Source organism: Falco naumanni, chromosome 6 (assembly GCF_017639655.2).
Source record: "Falco naumanni isolate bFalNau1 chromosome 6, bFalNau1.pat, whole genome shotgun sequence".
Classification (NCBI taxonomy): Eukaryota; Metazoa; Chordata; class Aves; order Falconiformes; family Falconidae; genus Falco; species Falco naumanni.
This window is the reverse complement of record NC_054059.1, coordinates 65,341,998-65,364,652: the sequence shown is the minus strand read 5'-3', so window position 1 is coordinate 65,364,652 and position 22,655 is coordinate 65,341,998. Positions and strand designations below refer to the sequence as shown.

At 37.1% G+C, this 22,655-nt stretch overlaps 1 protein-coding gene across 2 annotated transcripts in view; it reads right to left on the bottom strand.

Moving 5' to 3' along the window:
* Positions 1–589: 589 nt before the first annotated feature.
* Positions 590–22,655, bottom strand: part of WASF1 (WASP family member 1) — a 99,672-nt gene continuing 77,606 nt past the window's right edge. The window contains exons 3-9 of one of the 2 annotated variants that reach the window (XM_040599397.1): positions 18,626–18,760; positions 9,187–9,340; positions 8,395–8,512; positions 7,385–7,554; positions 5,146–5,325; positions 3,157–3,794; positions 590–1,495 (exon numbers count right to left, since the gene is read on the bottom strand). In XM_040599397.1, the coding sequence (XP_040455331.1) occupies positions 1,338–1,495; positions 3,157–3,794; positions 5,146–5,325; positions 7,385–7,554; positions 8,395–8,512; positions 9,187–9,340; positions 18,626–18,760 (1,553 nt within the window). In that variant the 3' untranslated portion in view covers positions 590–1,337. Of the gene's footprint in view, positions 1,496–3,156; positions 3,795–5,145; positions 5,326–7,384; positions 7,558–8,394; positions 8,513–9,186; positions 9,341–18,625; positions 18,761–22,655 lie in introns of both variants that reach the window. The other variant, XM_040599396.1, reaches the window with a different exon arrangement.

Genomic DNA, 22,655 nt, shown 5'->3' with positions numbered 1-22,655 from the left:
AGAAATGTCGTTCTGACTTTCAACATTTCTTTTCTTCTATTATACAATTCCATCTTCCAGGAAGGATTTCACAAGGTAAGAGTGTGCTCTTCACACTCTCACGCTTCCCTTGTCAACAGGATTTTGACTGTGCTCAGACCTGAAGGAGTTATTCCACAGAAGGGAAACAAAAAAGCCCTGCGCAACATGCAGTACGCTGCTAGATAGCACTTCAAAATTACTTTGCAGTATCACCCATGTTCTTTGTCATCTTTCATTAACCATAAATTTGACTGCTTAATCTCCTCAAGATACAGTAAAGGTAAAGTTTTTTTTAAAAAAACAATCCTAAATCATATAAGCCACAAGCTCCCAGTTTTGTTTTCAATTTTTTTTAACTACTGGATAACAGTGAGATTTCAGCTTTTTTTTTTTAGATATGCATATAGACATCATTTGATGCTACATGTTTTCTTGTTTAATACAGGTCATTAGATCAAGCGCAGAATAGTTATTGTAACTTTGCAGACCACAAACTACATCTTTGAAATCCAAGGCTCCCTCAGGTAACCAGTGAAAAGCAGCCTTCATTGAAAAAGCAACAACCAGGAACATTTAAAATGAACCATTTATTAAATCAAACTGTTATTTTAACAGTTACATAAGTTACACAGCATGTTTAAGTCAAAAGATTCCACAAGAAAAAAAAAATTAAACTTTTATTATGCAGGCAAAAATAGTACCACACAATATGTACCCGGGAGGGAAGAAGGGAAGGGGACTCTCTAAACATTCAAATAAGGCCATAATTATTTTAAAACAACAATAAAACAATAATAAAACCCCCAAATACCCATTTTCCTTTCAGTGTGTTCAGTGCTGCTAACTATATGTACTTTTAGTGTACAGATGTAATCGAGGCAGTGATATCTTGATAGCTAGGTTTAACGTTTTAAAACACGATCAGAAGTGGAGTAAGGCTCATTAGTACATACAGCTGCCCTTGGAATGTCAATCTCAGTTGCCTTCATTAACTTAAAATTCACAAAGTGCACAGTAAAGATATGCCAAAAAATTGAAACTGCTACTCTACCAACAGCTGCCCATGCTTAATACTTAGTGGTCTATTGGAACAAAGTATGTTCTTTCAAAAAAGATGTGTAAGAAAAGCCACTGTAAAACATTTAGTTTCAAAGATGCACTAGGAGCTTTTTGTAAACTGAAACGTAGAAAAACATGGATTAATTATGAAAGAAAAGAATACAAAAAACACTAGAAATGACCATTAAACTTCCAAAGAACAAGCACCACAATGGACATTAGCATTCAATTTTGCAGTGTACAGCAAGGTAATAATTTTACTCTAACCAATCCACTTCATCAAATTCTGAATCATCTTCTGAGTCGCTATATTCCACAGCAATGCGACGAGAAAGTATAGTAGCAACATCATTCTCAATACGCTCGTGTTTAGCTTCTTGTTCACGTTGCTCTTCAACCTTGCGTAGCTGAATACCTAAAGAACATCAAATCAGAAACTTATTACTCTCCTCCTTTATCATTATACAAAGTATTTAGCTCATGATTCACAAAATGCTTTGCAAGCAAAAATGGAGGCTGAGGACACTGTCCCCCTCGGAGGTTCCCTGTCAAGTTTCTAAAGACAGGAATGTCACAACTGGAATGGCACACTAGATCACCAGTCCTTCTAATGTAATATCCTGCTTCTGATTTCCCATTAAAAATACACCACCAATTTTAGTACCACTGTGACTAAGCCATTTTTCTATTTGTATTTCCAGGCACTTTCTATACTTTCTCTTCATTATTTCAATTAAAAGTTACAGCTATTTGAGTATCCTAACAAAACAGGTCCTCTTGCAAGCCAGTTTTGATCATGTAATGACCTGGTTTGGGATAAAGTATTACTTAAAGATCAAACACAAAGGAGAAATAACACATACCAACAGTATGAGAAAGTTAAATCCAGGAATTTTAAAAACATGATGGAGGTTATATATTTTGGTTTCATACTCACCGACACCACAGACTGACACAATCTAAATATGACCTACATCCTGTGCTTAATACTGTCTGTTGTCAACTGACTGGCAACGTGAGCACAGGTCCTTAGGTGGAATTTAAGATGTGGTAACTAAAGCCTTTGTTTATTGTGCAAGACTTGGCCAAAAGCGCTTTCAGGAATCACCTAAATTGTACCAGCCAGCTCTCCTTTATTAGTTTTTTTGCTGACATTCTCTACTAATGTTCACACACCACTGCTGTACTCAACTGTTGTTGATACTTCTTCAGATTCAGTGATATTATCAATTCATCTGCACATAGATACTTCAAAAATATTTTGAATTAGTATTATAGCCTATCTACTGGTATTACAGTACCTGCAGATTCTGTACTGTGCTGTAGGTGCAGAGGAAAACCAAGAAGAATGTAGCAATCTTTCTCAAAACGGTTTGAGTACTACCTGTTCAAGGATGCCACACGGTCAAACAGCAGCACTCACAGTGCAGTGGGGATTTTTCTGACCATAGGTATGTAAGCTGAAGAGTACAGCGTGTACGTACAGCTCCTCGCTAGATCGTCAGAGGAACCCTGCCCTGCACCTCTGCCATTCACTTGCACTCTGCCAGTGGGGCACCCTCTAAGTTAAGACTGCTCCAGTACTGTGTGGAGACATGTCAAGATCAGATACTTAACAGCTTTAAGTCTTGAGCAATGATTTCTGAATGTCATTTATATGTTGTTGTATGATGCCAACTGATCTGCTCTGCTTTTATCTACCAGTCTGTGAAAAAATGTTTTTCTCTTCTACACAATCTGTAGGTTATGGGAAATAGCCATGCTTTCAGGTAAACAGAAATGAAGATACAACTTCCACAGATCGTCTATAAACATGTACTTTTTAAAAAATAAAAAAATCTAACTTCCATAGAAAACCAGTTTTGCCATCCAATCTAAACAACTGATAAGTGCAATTACAAACTGAAAAAAATCTACTTGGCAAAGCGTATGCCATGAAGAATAAAAAGCAGAAACAGACTTCGGATACATTCCTCTAACTTCTTAAACATGTGAAATATTCCAGCTCTCAAAGCTAACGTGTATTTAGGAAGTTCCTGAGACGGTTCTTTTTGCCCCATAACAGCCAAACATTACCTTTCCGTATTGCTTCCAGCAGAACGCTTCTAGCATCACTGATTACAGGAAGAGTTGAAGGATGGCGTTTGGGTTCAGGAGCAGGAATCACTTGGGATGGTGGAGATGGAGGCATCAGCGGGGCATGAGGGCCAGGGACAACGGTTGTGGGAGGAGGGTGCAGAACAGGAGGAGGGTGAGAAAGGGCTGCAACTGTGACAGGAGAGGAGGGTCGAATGCCAGGAGGTGGCAAGGGAGGAGGTGGGGGTGGTGGAGGAAGTCCCTGTACTTCAGCTTGTGGAGGAACGGGGTGAACAGGTACAGCTTCACACACCTGGGCAGCTCTAGTGACAGGGGGTGAGGGTTGTGCTAGGGGAGGAGCAATTGGAGGTGGAGCTGGATGTAGGACTCCAGGAGCTATCTGGAGAGGAGCTGGTGGAGGTGGCACAGCTGGGGCTTGCAGAGCAGCTGTAGGAGGGGGTGGTGGAGGTGGGACTGGGGGTGGTGGGGTGGAAGTCATTGCAGCTCTTAATGATGAAGTTGACAAGGCAGATGGAAGAGGTGGTGGTGGTGGTGGAGGAGGAGCAGGGCTCACAAACACTGGTGTTCTGCCTGTTGCTGGTGACTGAGGACGATTTTCTACCAAGCCAGTAGTAGAACTGAAAGATCCAATAACAGGACAAAGTTATTAGAGCTGCAGAATGGAAAAAATAGTAGTAGATTAACTTCTGCAACTAAAGAATACTGAACGCTAGGCATTAAAGAGCATTTATGTACTATGGTGACATACCTACCTCATATACAAGGAAATCTAATTCTCAGTATGGAGTATGCATCGGTCTTCCAACAGACCTCTGCTCAAATTCATCTATTAACTGAGTATATGCTCTTATACAAACCTGCATCTTTATCAAAGGTTTCCTATAGTAGTATAATTCTCCCCTCCCATCCCTAAGTAAATGCAAATTATTCTTCTGAAGTAAGGGAACTAGCAATTCATTAATGGCTTCAATTCACAGAACTTTAAACCCAAAACCAAGTAGAAGCAATGAAGATGAGTTACATTTGAAATACGTATTTGTGGTTTGATGACATGAGTGAGACTAATATCAAAGGTCATCAATTCTTTGAACATAGAGGTATATTTATAAGCTAGATACTCATTACACTGCAACAAATAGGTGAATTGAAGAAAACAAAAGAGAACAGTAAAATTATTTTCCTGGAAGACCACCAGAGGATTTCTTTCAGCTGTTGTGGAAAATTGATCTAAAGAGTTAGGCATTTCTGTGTATGATCTCCTGAACATAAAAAGACAAGTCTTTACAAGAGTCTTGCTGATGTAGTAACTGTGTCTGAATGAACTGTCCTCTATTCCAAATTGTATGTACCTGACCATAAAGTAAGATTTTGCACATAAAACAACAGGGCAGTGACAAGCAGAGCTTTTCTTTAGAAAATACTCTAAGTATATATCCAGTTCTGGAAAGGCACAGAGAAATAAAAAATTAAAAAACTTGGGGGAAGAAACAGAAAAACCCACTCGCAATTTAGCAAATGTGATGAATATGTAGTTTTGACAGCTGACTGTCTTACTGCGATATATTCTTCCTTTTATGTAGGCTGAAACACAGCTTAGTTTTACAAATTTCAGATTTCCAAATTTCAGAAATTCCAAAGTGAAATCCTGAGATTCTAACATCTCTTGCAGAAACACCTTCCATACAGTTAGCTTGTCTTGTCATTTAACTCTGAAGGCGACACGGTCGCAGTATTAATGGCAAGGTGAGGCCTGTCCCCACAATGGTACCCTACCAGGTTTAGATGCTGCCCTTTCTCTCTGGTTCCTTTGCGGCCCTGCAGCTGCAGACACATCAGGGCTGTGGACTGACACAGCCCCTAGGATGTGTGTACTGCCTGGCTTGCATGGAAATAATACTAGTGACTATTAAGGGTTGGCAGGAACTAAAACTCCCCAATAAACCTGCATGTGGCGCGACTACTTTGTACCTAACACAAGGAGGCACAGGTTTCACATCTCCTGCTCCATGCATTGGAGGTGGTGGTGGTGGTTCATGTGGTCTGACCAACACTCGCTCCTCGGCTCTGTTCAGAAGCTCAGACATCTGGCTATAGGGTAATGCAGAAAGTGAGTATGATCCATCCATATGATCCACATATGCTTGAGATCTGTAGGAAAATGGCAAAAAATGATCCAATTTTAACCTTTAGTAAAAGTATTCGTGCCCTCAGCTACAGTCCATCCTTCAGTTTGATTTCTGAATGCAAGTATCTCCTCTGCACCGATGCTGCATATTGTACTTCATGGCTTTTTAATAATTTACCCCATTTTCCAGGCCATTGCTTCTAGCAGCTCAAAGGTTTAAGGGTTTTGATAGGTATATCAGACAATTTCTATAGTATGTGTGTGATCTTAGTGTTTATTAGTCACATTATTTTGAGTTAAGTAAACACAGCAATACAATCAGAAACACATATATACCAGTGTATTATGAATCAGACAGTAATTTTTTCTGCTCCTCAGTCTCTACATATATGCAACCATATTCTTTTATAACATTGATGAAACATCCATCAATGTTAGAATGGTAGAACTTATAACAATTTAGCTGAACTGCTGTCAGAGGACCTACATTCCAATATATACAGAGACCTCATTACTTTAGACCCAATACTTTGTAGCTATACAACAGCTATAAGGAAGATAATCTAAACCTCTATTGAGTAGTAGCGGTAAAGAAAGATGATTAAACTTACTTGTTGATGACAGCTTTAGACACATCTCAAGGACCTTATCACTTAGAAAATTTTAATTAACTACTCAATGAAAGATTTTAAAAAAAATTCTTTATTGAATTCAGAGGAAGTGTGTTTGCAGAACACCTTCCAACAAGTAAAGCAATACTCTACATTTCCACATACTGCCACCACTGTAGCATCTAAGCCTATTAAATTCTTTGGGGGTGAAGTTCTTACCCTGTTAATCCAAAGCTTGGTGCTGTTCTGTATCTGAACAACATGCTCTGCACATGTAGTGCTCCCAAGCACTACAGCATTATTTATAATTGCATTACTGGTACTGAGATAATCAACATTTAGGCCAGACTCCTGCCTGTATATAAAAGCAGTCCTTCAACAAGTGTCTAATGTGGAATGTGATGTACAACACAACAGAAGGACAGCAGGAAAGTAGATGTTTCTGCCAACAACTTGTCACAGCAGTCTACAAAGATAAGATACTACAAAGCATCACAGAAAAATGCTAATCACCATAACCTGAGTTGTACCCTACTGAGTGAAATGCACTGAGACCATTTTTACTTTCTGAACTGAGCTAAGTTTTCTACATTTTCCATTTTTCAGACAGCAAACACTATCTCCTAGAGTTGTCACTGGTAAGTTTCGTTTGAAGGCCTTACAAAGCTAAACAAAACACTCTCTTATCGTACGCTTTTGGCCAGCAAAGGATGTGGGAAAAACGTAACTAGTTTTTGGAGGACAATGAATACTTCTTAATTAAAAGAACCACAAGCCCCCCAAAAACATACCCCCAGAACTCCCAATACTGCTTGTCAAGCCTCTTCCCTATCAGACGTTTCTTGGCTGGTAAAACAGACTTGGTTTTGCACAAGCACCAGAAGCGTAAACACAGCAGATGTGTACCATGTGAAATGCTACTTTTAGCCACCAGCAAATACGTGCTGTGAAACGAAAATCCAACAGGTTGGATTTTGTAATAGACTATAACCAGAAATGTCAATCAAATCTTGGATTTGCTCAAGAGTAAAGAGAAGCTCAGTGTTCTCATTTGAGTTCCAAGTGGATGTTTGTTCACATCACACCCATCTTCTAGTCTTGGCTGTGTCTGCTTAAGAAAACTCAAGAGACTGGAATAATAGGGATTTTGTAGGTCAAGACGGGAATATAGTGACACACCTGGGTGCAAGCTTGCAGCAGTGACGCTACACCATCTTCCAGATGCAGACAACAACACATCCACAAGGAAACAATGAGTTCCAAAGGTGCATGCTACACTTAAAAATAGCAAGATAATAACTACTCCTTTAAGGACACACTAAGTATTTTAAAACTGAGGTTTTGTTGAGCTAAATCAATGATTTCCAGTGCATTTCAATAATAGCAGTAGCATCTCATCATTTACCATTCCTTAAGCATGTTCACTATGAGTATCTGTACCTAATAAAGCATAGAAAAAATAAAAAGGAACCTTGATTCAAAATGTGAAGCTGGGCCATTAGCAACTTCAATGTGCTTATGTAAGAGGTTAGCATCATCTTCTGCGAGCTCTGGACCTTGGGCTAACTTCTGCCACTCTCTCCGTCTGTCATGAGGTGCCCTTGGCACTTTTTCTGGTTCATGAGGGCGATCTAGATTTTTCTGCTGTAGGAGAGTTGTGCAAACAAAACTGACAACTAAGACAGTGTTTTTTAATTAGCTGCATTTAAACATCAGCCACAAAATAATGAAAACCAATCCCAATTCAAGTACAAGAAAAATTTACTTTCAGTATTAAAGACAATATGTAAACCAAAATGATTTGTTAGAGGCTGAAACTTCAGTCTAGTGGATAATTAGCTGAATAATACAGAGAAAAATAACTGTATAAGTAGCTTTTTATTCTAAGTCTGAAATGAAATTATGAATCTGACACTTGTATTTACTGTCTCTGTGTATGAAATACAAAGAATAACAATGAAACAAAAAAGTAGCATTACCTTTGCAGAAGTGTTTTATTTTAAGAAAATATAAACAAAGTGCTCTATTCCTACTGATTTCTTTTTGGTTTAGAGTAAACATATCCATTAGAATGTCATTCAAGCTTTTTCACCTGTGAGATTGTTAGAATTTTGTATCATAAAAATGCTTTTCAGTGGGATTCTTTATTCTTGCTGTATTCCTCCTTTTTTCTCCTTTTTGAGTCATTGCTAGAAGACTTACAAGTTTTGGCAAACCTGCTGTTAGTTTCATTAAGACAGCATGAAACCTCTAGGCCCTTTTGTATTATTTTACTATTATTGTTGTTGTTGTTATTATTATTTTTATATTTATTTGTTAAAGTTAATGGAATTGAATGAATACCGGTAGCTTTAGTTGAATGAAGATGACTCTGTAAAGTTTGGATTGTTATTAATTGCATGACCAAAAAAGTACCGTAACTGCAAGTAAACCCTTTCCAGGAAAAAACAACCAGAAGCTATGTAAAGCTAACATATATACCTTCTGCTTCCTCTTCTCTTTTCTTTTGTCCTCGGTGTCCTGCAGCATTTTTTCCTTCCACAGATCAAAGAAGTATGAAGGATTGGTATAAAACTTCAGACCCTCTTTTCCATCATCCCTGAAATACAATGACACAGATCAGGCATAGTATTTATCTGACAACACATGAATCCAAACATTTAAGGCAAAGGAAAGGCATAACAAAGAATACCTAGTATCTCAGACCCTGCAATATTTTACTGAACGTTAAAAAGATGAACATTGACCTCCTGTGCCATCATTTTTTACTATCTTTCCTTGTATTCAAGGTCTGATTCTAGGAAAGTAACTCTAACACAAGCTGCAATATCATAAATCCCATTCCAGTGACTCAAATATTGCACTTAAAATAATGAACACATTTGTGTGGCTGCTCGTGTTCAACTATGATTCAAACTGACTTTGGGGCACCAAACAACATTCATTTCCATTAGAGATCTTTCCTTCTACATACTTAACTGCTTATTTTCTTCACTTAACATTCAAGAGCATTATACAGTTTAATAAACACAGATAATAAAAATAGCTTTTTCTTAACCATTGTTACACTGGGGTAAAATCTGAGTCAAGTGGAGTAGTTTTAATGTTTACAATGTCTTCTGCTGCCTGCATTCCTTCAGCAGCTTCACAGTTTTATAGTCTGGCTCCTTAAATACTCAAGTGCTACTCAACATGAGCAAGATGCCTGGATACAGCATCTCTATTGCATAAAATAAGCTAGAAATTGGTTTTGATTAATTTTGTTTTACTAACCTGTAAGGGGTGAGAATGTTAAGCGGAGGAGGCTGTTCACAAATATCATAAGTTTCTTGCAAAGGAATAGGCAGAGTTTTGCGGTCAAATAGCTGTTGATCTTGAATTGTGGAACTCCGGAAAGCTTTCCTCATTGTAATGTCCTGCAGTGACACTGAAAGGGGGTATTACAGTTTAAAAAACCCACCAAAGTTTACTGGGACTGATCTGGAATTGCTTAATGGTGGTTAGAATATAAATACTAAGCATTACCTCTAGTATCTTACGCATTTTACAGCAAATATAATTTCATATAGCACTACTGCCACAGCAAGATATTGTCAGACTGTGCAAAACATGCTTGTGATGTTCTAGCACATTATCCTCTGCTTAGCTTCACCAGGAAATTTTTGTCCACCTGGATAGATATCAGAATTCTGCCTCTCCAAAGTTGTTCAGCAACTTGTTTACTGCAGCTATAAAATACCACTCTGTAGTTCAGAAGTACCCGATACCATTTACCAACTCCATTTCACAATCCTTTTGGTACTAAGAAATGACTCTCTGTCTTGAGGTATAGAGTTCACCTTTATACTATCAGCAAGCCAAACTCTGCCTTCCTTGCATGCAGGCAGCAGTTCCACTGAAGGCCCACTGAGATGCCAAACCAGCAAATCATTCAAGCTTATGCTACTGATGTCAGTGAGTTTTAATGGGAGGTGATGCTATGTTCCAACACATGAAACTAGTCAAATGTTTTTTAATCAGACTGTTGAATTGAGATGAGACTTCTCTGTTTAATTCAGGTGAGACACCTTGAGTGTTTAAGCACAGTAGTTAGGAATAATTAATTATCTTTATGTGTGTTTCAAAGGGACACAGTGCTAGGTGAATGCAGTAGGTTAAACAGTGACTTGAAATATACTGACTTACTGCTATTAAAGCCCCTATATATTTTTCTATTTCACAATCGCTAAAATTTAGAAAAAAGATTAATGGAAAAGTGACCAAAACTGATGAAACTTGCACTTTTAATTCTAGAAACATTGTACCCATTACGTCTTATATTTTTCTCCCTCCTTGATCTTCAGTTACTACATCTGTGAAGCCCAGGTGTGTCTCAAGACTAACCTTGCAGCCAACCTCAGACTCTCACTAGATAGAGAAGCAGACCTTTTCATTGGTTTGGGCTTTTTTAAAAAATTAATCTCAAACAATACTGAAAACAGTTTTAAGACATACTAGCAAAGAGGGTATTTTCAGCACATGCATTTTATCTATAAATAGTTACGTTTATTGTATACAAACAGGTTGATAGTAGCGCCCCTTTACTCAAAATGAGAGGACACCCCCCACCGCCCCCCCCACCCCCCGCCCCTTTCCTGTATCCCTAGGGCCTTCGGGAACAATTTTTTAGAAGACTTAATCTGTTTAAGCTCAAAACTGCATTTTACTCTGGTTCCTGTAACACATATGTGTGTGTACACTTGTATGTATGTACACATACACAGAGCTGGATTTCTATGGTATGATCACAAAGGGGCAGAAAGCAGGATTTTTTCCAGAGGGCTTGGAATTCCTGGAATGTTCTATCTTCTTACCTAAGCGTTTTGGCAGCATCCTTTCTGAGGCTAAAGATGGGATTTATTTGATTTTCAGTTTGGCTTTTGAGGCTTACTATAGTTGGCAAGGTTGTGTGTTCCTGGAGAAGTTTCCTCCTTTTTAGCCTTAGGTTCTATTTTATTACAGTGTCTTTTGTTCTTTTTAATACCTTTAATTAGCTGCTCAGAAGCCTTTTAAAGTGTGTGAAAGAAATATTATAATATATGAATGTCAGCTAGGAGTCTCAATTTCTGCAGGTATTTTTTAACTCATAAATAACCATATATATTTTGTATCTGTCAAGTACAGGTTGTAATTTGTGGCAGAAGTTCCAATTAGAAGAACTGGGGTTTACCTTACCTAAAACCCTAGTCTTAGGTTCTTTTACACTTTAGCGGTTTTTCTTTGGGTTATTGGTTTTACAAATCTCACTGAACATACTTGTTCAGAGTTGCTTGGCAATCCTGCAAGTCTTTAAACTGTCTGAAACTTATTGGAGACTAGGCCAACGAAAGAAAAGGTAGTGTACTTGTCTTTGAACCTGTGTACATTCTGAAGGAAATAAATTAATTTATTCCAATAAATTAATACATTTCTTTGTTCTAATATTAGAATGCTCACAGAGTATGTAGCACCACAGTATTAAGACATACATTGCTCTGTAAACTCTTCATTAGCATTCCTTACTCTCTTCAGTGAGCAAATACAGCTGGTCTAATTCATCATCTCCATCTTCTTGTTTAAATTTTGTAAAAACGTACAAGGGGATAACACACCTGAGGATAATCAATCAATCCCCAACAATAAATGTAGATTACTTTCTCTTCTAAAACTAAGCTGCATAGCAACAGTCTTTATATAAAACATACACTGCAGAATTTCAAACAGCTATCGGCATTTTCTGCGCTGATACCCAATGACCAGCATTCACTGAAAAGCATGGCATTGTTCAAAACAACTGACTACAATAAGACACTAAGGAAATGAAAGGACGAGGCGCACAAAATACTGAGAATCATGACACTGATATAAGTTGCCTGCATACAGGGATCAGGTAAATCCCATGTTGCAAGCATAGCGTAGTCCTGGGCTGTGCATGGTTTGGCTTACAAAGCCATTTGTTTAGCTCGCCAGCTGGCTACGGAACAGAAGCCCTCCGTGGCTTGCCACCTCAGGGGAAAGAATATGTGAAAACCCGGCTGGTCATCCAGCCATTTAGCTTTGGCTGGCTGACAAACTGGCACTGCAAGAGGACAGGTCAAACAAGTTGGATGCATGAATTCAGGTCTGAGAAGAGACAAGACACAGGAGGAGGAGTTGGAAAGGCTGCAGGCATTTGATTTGATGCTGACAAATTTAAGCTTCCAGTTGCCTAATTCCTAACTAGCAGCAGAACCTTCATACAGCCCAAGATCCTAAATTTCACATGGATACATTTTCCTACAAGTCCATCTGCTACATCACTTGCGTTTGTTGCAATGAATGGAAAATGGAGTCTTAAATAATTTCCTTAAATTGTGAACATCTCAAAATTTAAGTTGAACATTCATACCACAATGTGAACAAATGTCAGCTTATCTTTACTGTGTCTGTTGTTTGGGTTGGATGAATTATATCAGCCAGTCTAACTTCCAGTACACCACAGTATTTTCTGTATAATTAAAAATTATCTCTGTCTGAAGGTTAAACTATGACCCTTTTGAACATTTAGTTTTGAAAAAGAGATGCCAGTCCATCTTTTTTTTGCAGTCAACAACAAACTGGGGAAAAAAGGTATTTAAATTGCACTCTAATTAATATACAATAACTTACGTTTCTTTGGGGCTGAACTACAAATTAAATAAAAGAACACATCAGTAATACACATATATAAAATAACATTTTATATCCTGTTAAGCCTCTCATTAAACTGCAATCCTCAATTTGTAGTAAACGTCAGGTATGGAGCACATCAGTGTACCGAGAGAGAGTAGCTATTTTTACATTTCAAAAGGTATTAAAGACTACATTTCATTTTACCTTACCTGAAGAAAAAAAAATGTTGCTAGATTTTTTTGTTCTTTTAAACTCACTCTAACATACAATTTATGACAAGGTTCTAGGCCAAAAGATACTGCTCTCCTAAAGGTGGTAAATAAATAAATAAAATATATTCCTTGCAAAAGGTTGCTCTCTCAACACTTTCTGAAGAATGTCATCCTGACAACTCTATGAACTCTTATGACCATGAACTCTCGAATGCCACAGCTGTGACTCCTCGCAGAACTGAATGACTATGGGAAATTATATACAAATCAATGGACTTTGCTGCCCACAATTCCCTTTCGGTGTTCAAAATCTTACCCAGAGATTTGAAAAGTTCAGGGAAGAAAGAATGACAATATCAAGTGAATAACCAAGTCAGAAGATTCCAGTTAAAAGTAATTAACTGGTGTGTGTGTGTTGAAAATTCTGTTCAGATAAAGATTTGTGCAATTCAGTTCCTAAAGAAGCTGAAAACTTCAAGTCTGATTTCTACTTTAAGTATTTTGTATTTTTACTGACTATTCACTTCAGCAATGCCTAGAATTGCACACATACTGGGTTTCTCTGCCGTGAGAACACTTCTGACTGGTCACTGCAGGTTTAATAGTGGCTAAACGAGAGACTAACGACTTCAGCAGAACAGAAACTACTCTCCTTTGGGCTTGACCCCAACACAAGAAATTCACATTTTCTCAAATACTGATTTAAAAAAATTCAAACCAGCTCAAACACCCTTTGGATAGAGAATATATGTAGCTTAACTACTACAGGTAAACAAAGAGAAGATGTAAATGTTAGAGCAATCATTTTAAGAGGACTCAGAAGCTACTTTCAATGCAGTGTGTAGAACCAGGGAGCCCCAGGCAGCCCATTAGGGAAGATGTGAATCACCCAGCTACATCAAGCAGCGAATCTGCTGCTGACTCTCAAGAAGACCTGCACATTATTTAGCAAATGACATTTTGTCCAGATCCCTCTTTTTACATACAAAATACAAATTATGCAGTACCATGGTTTTCCCACTGAACTACTAAGCCTTGGACACTAATTTAAAACTCATTTACTTACTAAATAAGCTATAAATTGAATCAAGGGCTAAGAAAATTGGAGAAAAAGCATGTAGAGCAGTTGGAGTTCAGCTCATCTGCACAGATCTTTGAGAGGGAGATGCACTCAAATCCTACTTTCATTAGGTGGACATGCACCAGGAAAAGTGACCTGCTATACAATTTAATTTAACAGTCTTTTTCTTTACTTGACTTTGGGGGTGAAAATTTTTAGAATGAATTGACAGTAGTGTTATCCTCCACATTAACTACATGTGGAGGTCATGATGCAAACCTCATGTGCTCCCTGTTCTTAACTTTGATTACACTTATACTCAAGCCACCAAAATCCTCTTCAGAGGTTAGACAGTGAGCTGCCCCTTAAAACAGGATTCACTACTCTTTCCTTCTAAGTCTCATATGGGCCAAGTATCCTGCTTTTAAAGTTGTCTGACTCTCCCATTTTCAGAAATATACAGATCAAAATTAGCTATCAAGCTTTTTAGGTTTCTCCCCACTTTTTTTTTGCCTATAGCACAACATCAAATCTCTCTTTAGCATGAATCCAGCAGAATTTCTGAACTATCCTTGTTGTGACAGGGTAGTATTCCCAGAATGTTTACTAAAAAACAAGCCATGTATTCAAAGCCAGAAACCTACTGAAATACAATTCACAACACTGTTTGATTCCTTTCCTGAAGTATGCCAGGCTGCTCACCCATAGCACTTCTGCCATTATGCTTTTTAAGTTGCTTGTCAGATTTGTAATAGAAATGCAATAGAAACCAAGAATGTGATACACTGCACTTGAGATTAAGAGCCTTTCCAGTTATTTAAATTTATTTAAACTTCCAGATTTAAATAGAATTAGGCAGTTCATATTAAGGAACTGCTAAATTAATACTGGGATACACAGATAAACTCTTAGTTTATGAATTCTCCTTCTGCCATGATACCATTTATTTCTGAGTGATACACAACTATTTTCTAATACTTCAATACACTGTACATTAGAGCTGTACTGCGCATCAGCATTTCAAAAAAGAACAACATAAAGGCTAAAATGAATATCCTTTTTAAAACTGTCCGATTTGTACGGACATTAAATTATTAACTTGTACATCAAGCTTAATGGCACAAACAAGTTCAAAAAAACGTTGGTAAACTAATAAAAATCTATTATACTTACACAATTTGCATATATATGGAGAGATTTAGTAATGTTATTTATAAAGTAAATACTGAAATTAAAAGTGGTTGCAAAGAAACTATAAGGTTTACTTTCTGACCTATGAGGATATCTTACATTGCTATTGAAAATGTCAACCTTAGTTCACCTCACTAGCAAGAATGTGTCTTCCTGGTCCTAAAAACACCCCAGATATGATAACTCTTAAAAACATATATACTAGTTTCCCAACTGAAATAAAAGTTCAATTTACCAAACAGAGGATTTCTTTTTGTCTGTATGCAAGTTTAGTATCTCTTCTGAGGGGGAAAAACCCCCACTTGTATGTAAAAAAAATAATGTAAAAAAAAAAAAATAATCAATTACAATGTGAAATTGATAATTCTGAGAAATCAAGATTTTGAAAACAGTGTAATAATTCAAACCAAACAAAGTTCATAGCAATTCTCCTATAATGGAAAGACTGTGCACCAGGAGTTCTTTTAGGATACAATCCTAGCCTTGGTTTCATTTGGTTTTATTCTTTCACAGAGATACTGCAATAATTCAAAATGAGAAAACACATAGATTATTCCAAAAAATCAAAGGTTTTTCTTACTTTGACTCTACCAGAAACATCTTGTCAAGTACCTGCACCTCATTCAATGAATCTGACTTGGGCTGGTTTTATTCATGCCACTTAGCTTTAAATGAATCTTAATTTCTTCCTCTGTGTAATAGTGTGGGCCCAAAGGAACACATTAAATCTTCTATTACTGCCTGCTGGCAACGAACTAGCAAATGAGACTCATTTTACAAGTATAGCCCATTTTACACATGCTGTTAGCTAAGCAGAAGTACTGAAATTTGCTTAATTCTTGCACAGAGGGTTAGGGAAGATAAATCCAAATGTTTTCCCCACACCTTCATGCCTTAATATCCTCCAGCTATTTTAGCCCAGATCAGGACTAAAACCCATTTGTGAATAGTTTCTAAATTTCAAGCCAAAACAGGATACTTAAGGAGAAACAGTTTCCGGATCCCTAATTTTTAAGGAAATCACAGGATCATAGAACCATTTATGTTGGAAAAGACCTTTAAGATCATCGAGTCCAACTGTTAGCCCAGCACTGCCAAGTCCATCACTAAACCATGCCTCTAAGCACCACATCTACACGTTTTTTCAGCACCTCCAGGAATGAGGATTCTACCACCCCCCTGGGCAGCCTGTTCCAATGCCTGATGATACTTTGAAGGAAGAAACTTTCCCTACTGCCCTATCTAACCTCCCCTGGTGCAACTTGAGGCAGTTTCCTCCTGTCCTATCGCTTGTTACCGGGGGGAAGAGACTGACTGACACCCACCTGTCTGCAACCTTATTTCAGGCAGCTGTAGAGAGTGATAAGGTCCCCCCGAGCCTGCTTTTCTCCCGGCTAAACAACCCCAGTTCCCTCAGCTGCTCCTCTTAAGACTTGTGCTTTGGACCCTTCACCAGCTTTGCTGCCCTTCTCTGGACACGCTCCAGCACCTCAGCGTCTTTCTTGGAAGTGAGTGGCCCAAAACCAAACACAGTATTCGAGGTGCAGCCTCACCAGTGCCACCAGTGTACAGGGGGACAATGGCTTCCCTAGTCCTGCTGGCCACACTGTTTTGGATACAAGCCAGGATGCTGTTGGCCTTCTGGGCCACCTGGGCACACTGCCCAACATCAAATTTCCTCTCATCTCCTTTGCCCTCATGTGGTGACTCAGTTCTGGGCAGATGTTTGTGAACAAGGAACACTGGGTATGGCTCAAGGACTGGATATTGTTAGGTTAATAAAAATAGTCATGAACACTGAGGAATGCATGTGTTCCTCTGAAGCACTAGCAGTCACTGCCGTTTTGGGGCATGAGAGCCAAATTCAGGATTATCAGATTTGAGTCACACTTAGCCAGTCTGGACTTGATCAAGTAGACCTCTTTTCAGCCCTGTTTTCTTTAATTGCAGTGTCTGTCCCTTTCTTTAGCTATACAGTTTAGCAAATGCTACATTATACACAGGACTGTGAAATGTTATTCCCCTGGTGCATTTGGGACTACATACTACTTAAAAATATTTCTAGCAATTCTCTAATATCAAATAGCTATGGATATTTAGTAGTGAAACCTAAAGTGAAACTCATCAAAGGCCTTTGCAGGAAAGTACAATTTTCCATCTTGCTATCCTGTAACATCCTTAGATGCTTTAACTCAGTGACCTCAAATGGTCTCTCCATTTTCCTGAAATGAGAATGGTTGCCATACTAGATGGAATGCCATATCAACATATAGCCCACTGATTTAAACAAAAAACTAGGCTGTCAAGGGTAAACACCGAAATGACATAAACACTCTTACAAGATTACAGTTGCTGACAATTTGCTACTGTACACAGGAAGGATTTTTGTCATCCAATCATAATAAACACGGTATCTTATTGGAAAAAGAGGTGTATGTGTATGATTTATGCTTAGTTGTCAAGAGACTTGGAAAATCCCATTAATGTAAGAATTCCCCTACACAAGTCACAATTTCGTGGAGAATCTGCTACTAGCTGTGAACAGCTGTCTTTTTAAACATGCCCTAAAATTAATGTCATGCAAGATACAGAATCAAAACTTCCTTAGCTTGATTTTGCTATTAGTGAAGTTTCCACGTCAGTAACTGAAGACAGACTGAAGACCATGCTCCTGGTTTGACACTTCATTTTTCCTGACTGACATATCTAGACAATCAGAACTGAAACAGCCTTCTATACTTTAAAACTGGATCTCACAAGCAATCAAGTTATTTTTCATGATAGGATGTTGCTCTACTTTCTACGTCTTAGCCATAGAGTCTAGAACATCCTAAAACTGTTTAGGGTTACAAGACTTTTCACAGTTCCACCGGTAACAAACGGATATCCAGGAAGGCAAAAAAGCTTTATGGCATTTACATATTTGGTGGTCAATGTAATCACATCACAAAGCCTATGTATCACTTAAATCACATACAAATTCTATCTTACAGGCATGAGGCATACCATATTGACTTTGGAAGTACTTGTTTTCTGAGCACTAACCAATATTTATAGCGCTTAAAGCTATTTAGGAAGAATCCAAGGGGACATACAGCATCAACAAATGGAGCTATGTAACTGTAACTCCACACAGAAAGTAACAAGTTAAATGTAAAACCCCTTCTTGGACAGATGGTTGCATTCCATGGGAATTTTTTGGAAGGTAAAAAAAAAAAAAAAAAAAAAAAAAAAAAGGTAAAGACTTATCTCCAAGCATTCACATAATAATACGTATTATTAATATTACTAACACTAATACATAACACTACTGAAGTGACACATACTCCTGTAACAGTTTTTATGTAAATTAATTCACAACAGTACTGTTCAGTAACCATAAAAATGTTGAGCTCAGAAATGTGCTCAAGCCTGTAAAAGAAACCTGTAGCAGAAAAAGAAATGGACCTCTTTGTCATGATGGGTTTTTTTTTTTGCTGTGTTCCTACAAGAATTATCTAAACTATTATAATTTCCATTTCATGTATCAGTGGTGTCTGGGTGACAAAGTAAGAAATCTTTAATGCAAGAGTTAACTTACATTCTTCTTCCTTTGGATCGAGTTGTGTAACACTGACAGATAAGCGATCTACACGTTCTTGTAAGGAGTTGACTCTAAATGAGAAACTGTGTGCTTCATTGAAAAGTTCACCAAATATATCTTCGGCATATTTACCTGAAATTTAAAAATAAATAAATAAATAAAAAAATCAAGCATGCCACAAGACAGCGAGATGAGTTTGCCTTGAAAGAAATTTCTAACTGCTGTTTAAGTAAATCTAAGATGCATGAGTATCGTTTGTAACAACCCGCACCTACCGAGCCCATTAAGAATGCTTCAGAAAAGTAATTAAAAATTAAATATTTAATTTTTAATTTATTTATCAGAAATGAAATTATTTAATACATTACAGGGAAGATATTCACCTGGTATAAACTGATTTCACTATGCTGATATGCAAGGGACTGATTAGTTGCTTGGATATGTATAAGAGGATGATTTCCAGCATCTGAAGTTGTTCCTGTATGAGCAATAACTAATCTTTCCAAGTGAAATTTATCTCAACTTTTCTGAAAATGAAGCACAGCTTCTAATCTTTCTAATACAGAAGATCAGATATTTACATCCAGGTTAATTAGAAGCAGCGTATTCAAAAAATACACTCTAAAATAACAAATCCTACTTTGAAGGATCAAAATTCTAGTAACTGATCAACTTAGACTGAAGTAAAAGAAGACTCTCCTTGTCCAGTTCAATGGACATTACACATTTAGCCCAAAACAGCAGGAGATTAAAGTATCATGAGAAAAGGTCTACAGACAGATTACTCCATATAGTGCTTCTAATGTCCCCTGGACTCAACTTAAGTAGTCTGTCAGTGCCACTGAAAACAGATCACCAGACTGCACAGCAAAATTTGTAGCCACATTTGGGAAATACCACATGACAGTTTTTGAAACTTTCTACCATACCATGCATATATAATTTGTGTACTGTTTGTGCACTTACATTGGTTTTGGAAGTAAGAATTTCACAAATTCCTAACTACCTGGTTTGCACACAAGTTCTGACAGGTCCAACAGGAAAGGACAGTTATGAAAATTTTGCCTTTGGTGAACAATACAACTGGAGGTATACATAAAAATGAGAACATTTTAAAATAAACACATCAAAAGGACAAAAATGAAATCCCTGCAGATACTGTGGAAACTACTTAAAGGTACTATGCAGTAAGCACAAGGCCAGCACATACCATTTATTAGGACTTAGACAATAGCAATAGAAAACCAGCATGACTACAAACAACAGAATATAAAAGGGACTATCAGAAGAAATGTACAGATAAGAGAAAAAAAAGAAACAGAAATAAAGAAAATGGAAAGGATTGTAAATTCTGGCATACTAAACATAAACCCCAAAAACTAGCCTGAGGAACAGCTAGCGAACTAATAATAAATATTCCTTCAAAGGAACAAGGAAGGCTGCTAGGAAGTCTGCACAGCCAACTAGTAATGAGGGTATAAAAAGTACTCAGAGAAGACAACACCCCTGAGGATAAGTTAGTTTAACACTTTCCACTGGTATTCAGTGGAAGAAATTTGAGAGACCCTCATGCCAGAACTCTTTGTGGAAGGCTCAAAAAACCTGAAGGGATGATACAAAAATTACACAACTAAATGGAAAAAATGATCTGTAAAGTATCAGTAACGATTTGTAAGTCTCTGCTGAAAGGTAGCAAGCACAACAGTAATGTTCAAAATTTTTTTCATGGAACATCTTGAGAGCTACAGGCCTGTTAGCCTGAAATCCAGACAAATTACTATAAATGACTATGAAGAACTGAATTAGCAGACACCTGTATGACTTGTTGGAAAATAGACAATGCAGCTTTTGTAAAGTGAAACCTCTGAAGGGTCTATAAGCACACAGAGAGCCATTACTTAGTTAGATTTCCAAGAGAGTTTTGAAAGTCCTTAATCAAAGCTTTTTAGGAAAACTTAACAGACGTGGCACAAAAAAGAAACAACATGGCACAGATAAATAATTCCTTAAAAGGTACAAAACAGAGGACAGGAGTAAATCACTGGTCTTCACAGCTGAGAAAGGTGAGTTTTCATAGATTTCTCTAATGGGACCCTATGCTGTTCAAGACACCCATAAACGACCTGAAAAAAATGAGATTAAAGTTCACCAACAATACTCAATCACGGAAAAGAAACACACTGAGCATTATTAGTAAAACAGAAACCCCAGCTGGTTGAAGAGGCTTCCACACTGAAAAGCTGGAGGCTGGGAGATTAGTAGGAGTATCATACATGCTTGCCTTGCTGTCATTCTTGGAGCATCTGTTATTAGCTACAGTCAGAAGCAGATCAAAGGTGCGGCCATTCTTAGAACCTTTGTCTTTAAGTACCAGTCCACATTAAAATAGAGATGGAAAGTTAGTAAAGTCTACTTAGCTTGCAACTCACCTAACATAAGACTTTCTAATATATGTCTTGAAACTCTGAAAAGTTTATGTTCTTTAACCTGTATCTGAAGCAAGAGAAATTACTTAAAAATGTGATCCACTAAGAGCAAGATTACTGAACTTTTAATATATATTTACTAAAAATTTAATGCATTTCACGTAATTATTATATTCAGATATATTATTTAATTTTAATTAGACAACTCACATAATATTAAGACACATGCAAGTTAAAATTAAAATCAAGTGTAAAATTCAATGTATAGAATAGAAAGTAAATTGCAGGGCTCTCAAATCAGTAACTTCCCTTTTGCAGGTGTATTTCAAGGCTACAAATTTGTTTTATCCATATCCACCTCACTTCAGCAGGTTTAAAAATCACCTACCTCATTAATGAGGTCCAATTGCAAGTAAACTGTCTCAAAAATATTTTCATTATGTTGCATACAGTCACAAACATATTGCAAGGAATAATTTGCCTGTGCTTATGAACACTAATCCTCCAATGGGAAATACATTGAAAACAACCTGTTGCGTTTGAAGTGGTACACCAAACCTAATGTCTCTACCTACATGCCCGTTGGCAGTCTCTTTATTTAGCTCGAAGTATATTTAAATGCATGCTTTTTCAAACAAAGTAAAATGTTTGCTTTTAGTGAAATGCACAGCTTTGTTCAAAAGAATACTATATGTGAATGTATATGTGTATACAACATTTATAAGCCAGTGTTTACTTATACCACTGTCTCTGTATGCATTTTATACAAATAGGTCTTCAATTTTCAATGGATTACAAAAGACAGGATTACAGGTGATAACATTGAACAAAATGTCATATAAGTGAAAAAAAGCATAAGAATAAAACACATTAGTAAACAACGCTGATCTCACTCCACTTAATTTATGGGTAATATGTTAGAAGAGTAAGGAATCAAAATTAATTCCATTATATTGAATGAATATTCCAAAGTATTATTAACACTTCAGAAAATTTACATCATTATGGGGCTGCTTGATGAAAAACTCTACTCTTGTTTCATGTAGCATAATAAAGAGAATGACAGTTGACTATGACAATTAACATTATGCCTTAGGATCTTGGTCACAGATGGATACGTAATACCAGATTAGAAAGATCAGTGATCTTGTTTGCCTGTTAAATTAAATGACAACATAGACTTCTGCAGATAAATTGTTTCAACATCTGTGAAAAGCTTATTTTACTGTACTTACAAAACTTACTTAATTGACCAGAAATATACCAAAATTTGCTATTTTCAAAAAGCAAGTCATATTCCCCCCAATCTTACTAGCTGTTCTTCTCAGTCCATCATACTGGCATTTATTTTTATTTACAGTGCACAAGTTTTTTTAACTTAAATAAGAGGATACATTATTATTTATTTTTAATTAATGAATGTATTATTCACCTGATGATTCTTTTAAAAACTTACTCTCTTGTCTGAAAGGGCTCTATTCACAATTAACCCTTCATTAAGAAAGGGATACAGGAATGCAGCTCCCTCTGGTGTCAGTCAATGTCCTTTTTTTGTGACAGTCAAATAAAATGTCTCCTCCAAGAATGTGCACGTGTTTTAA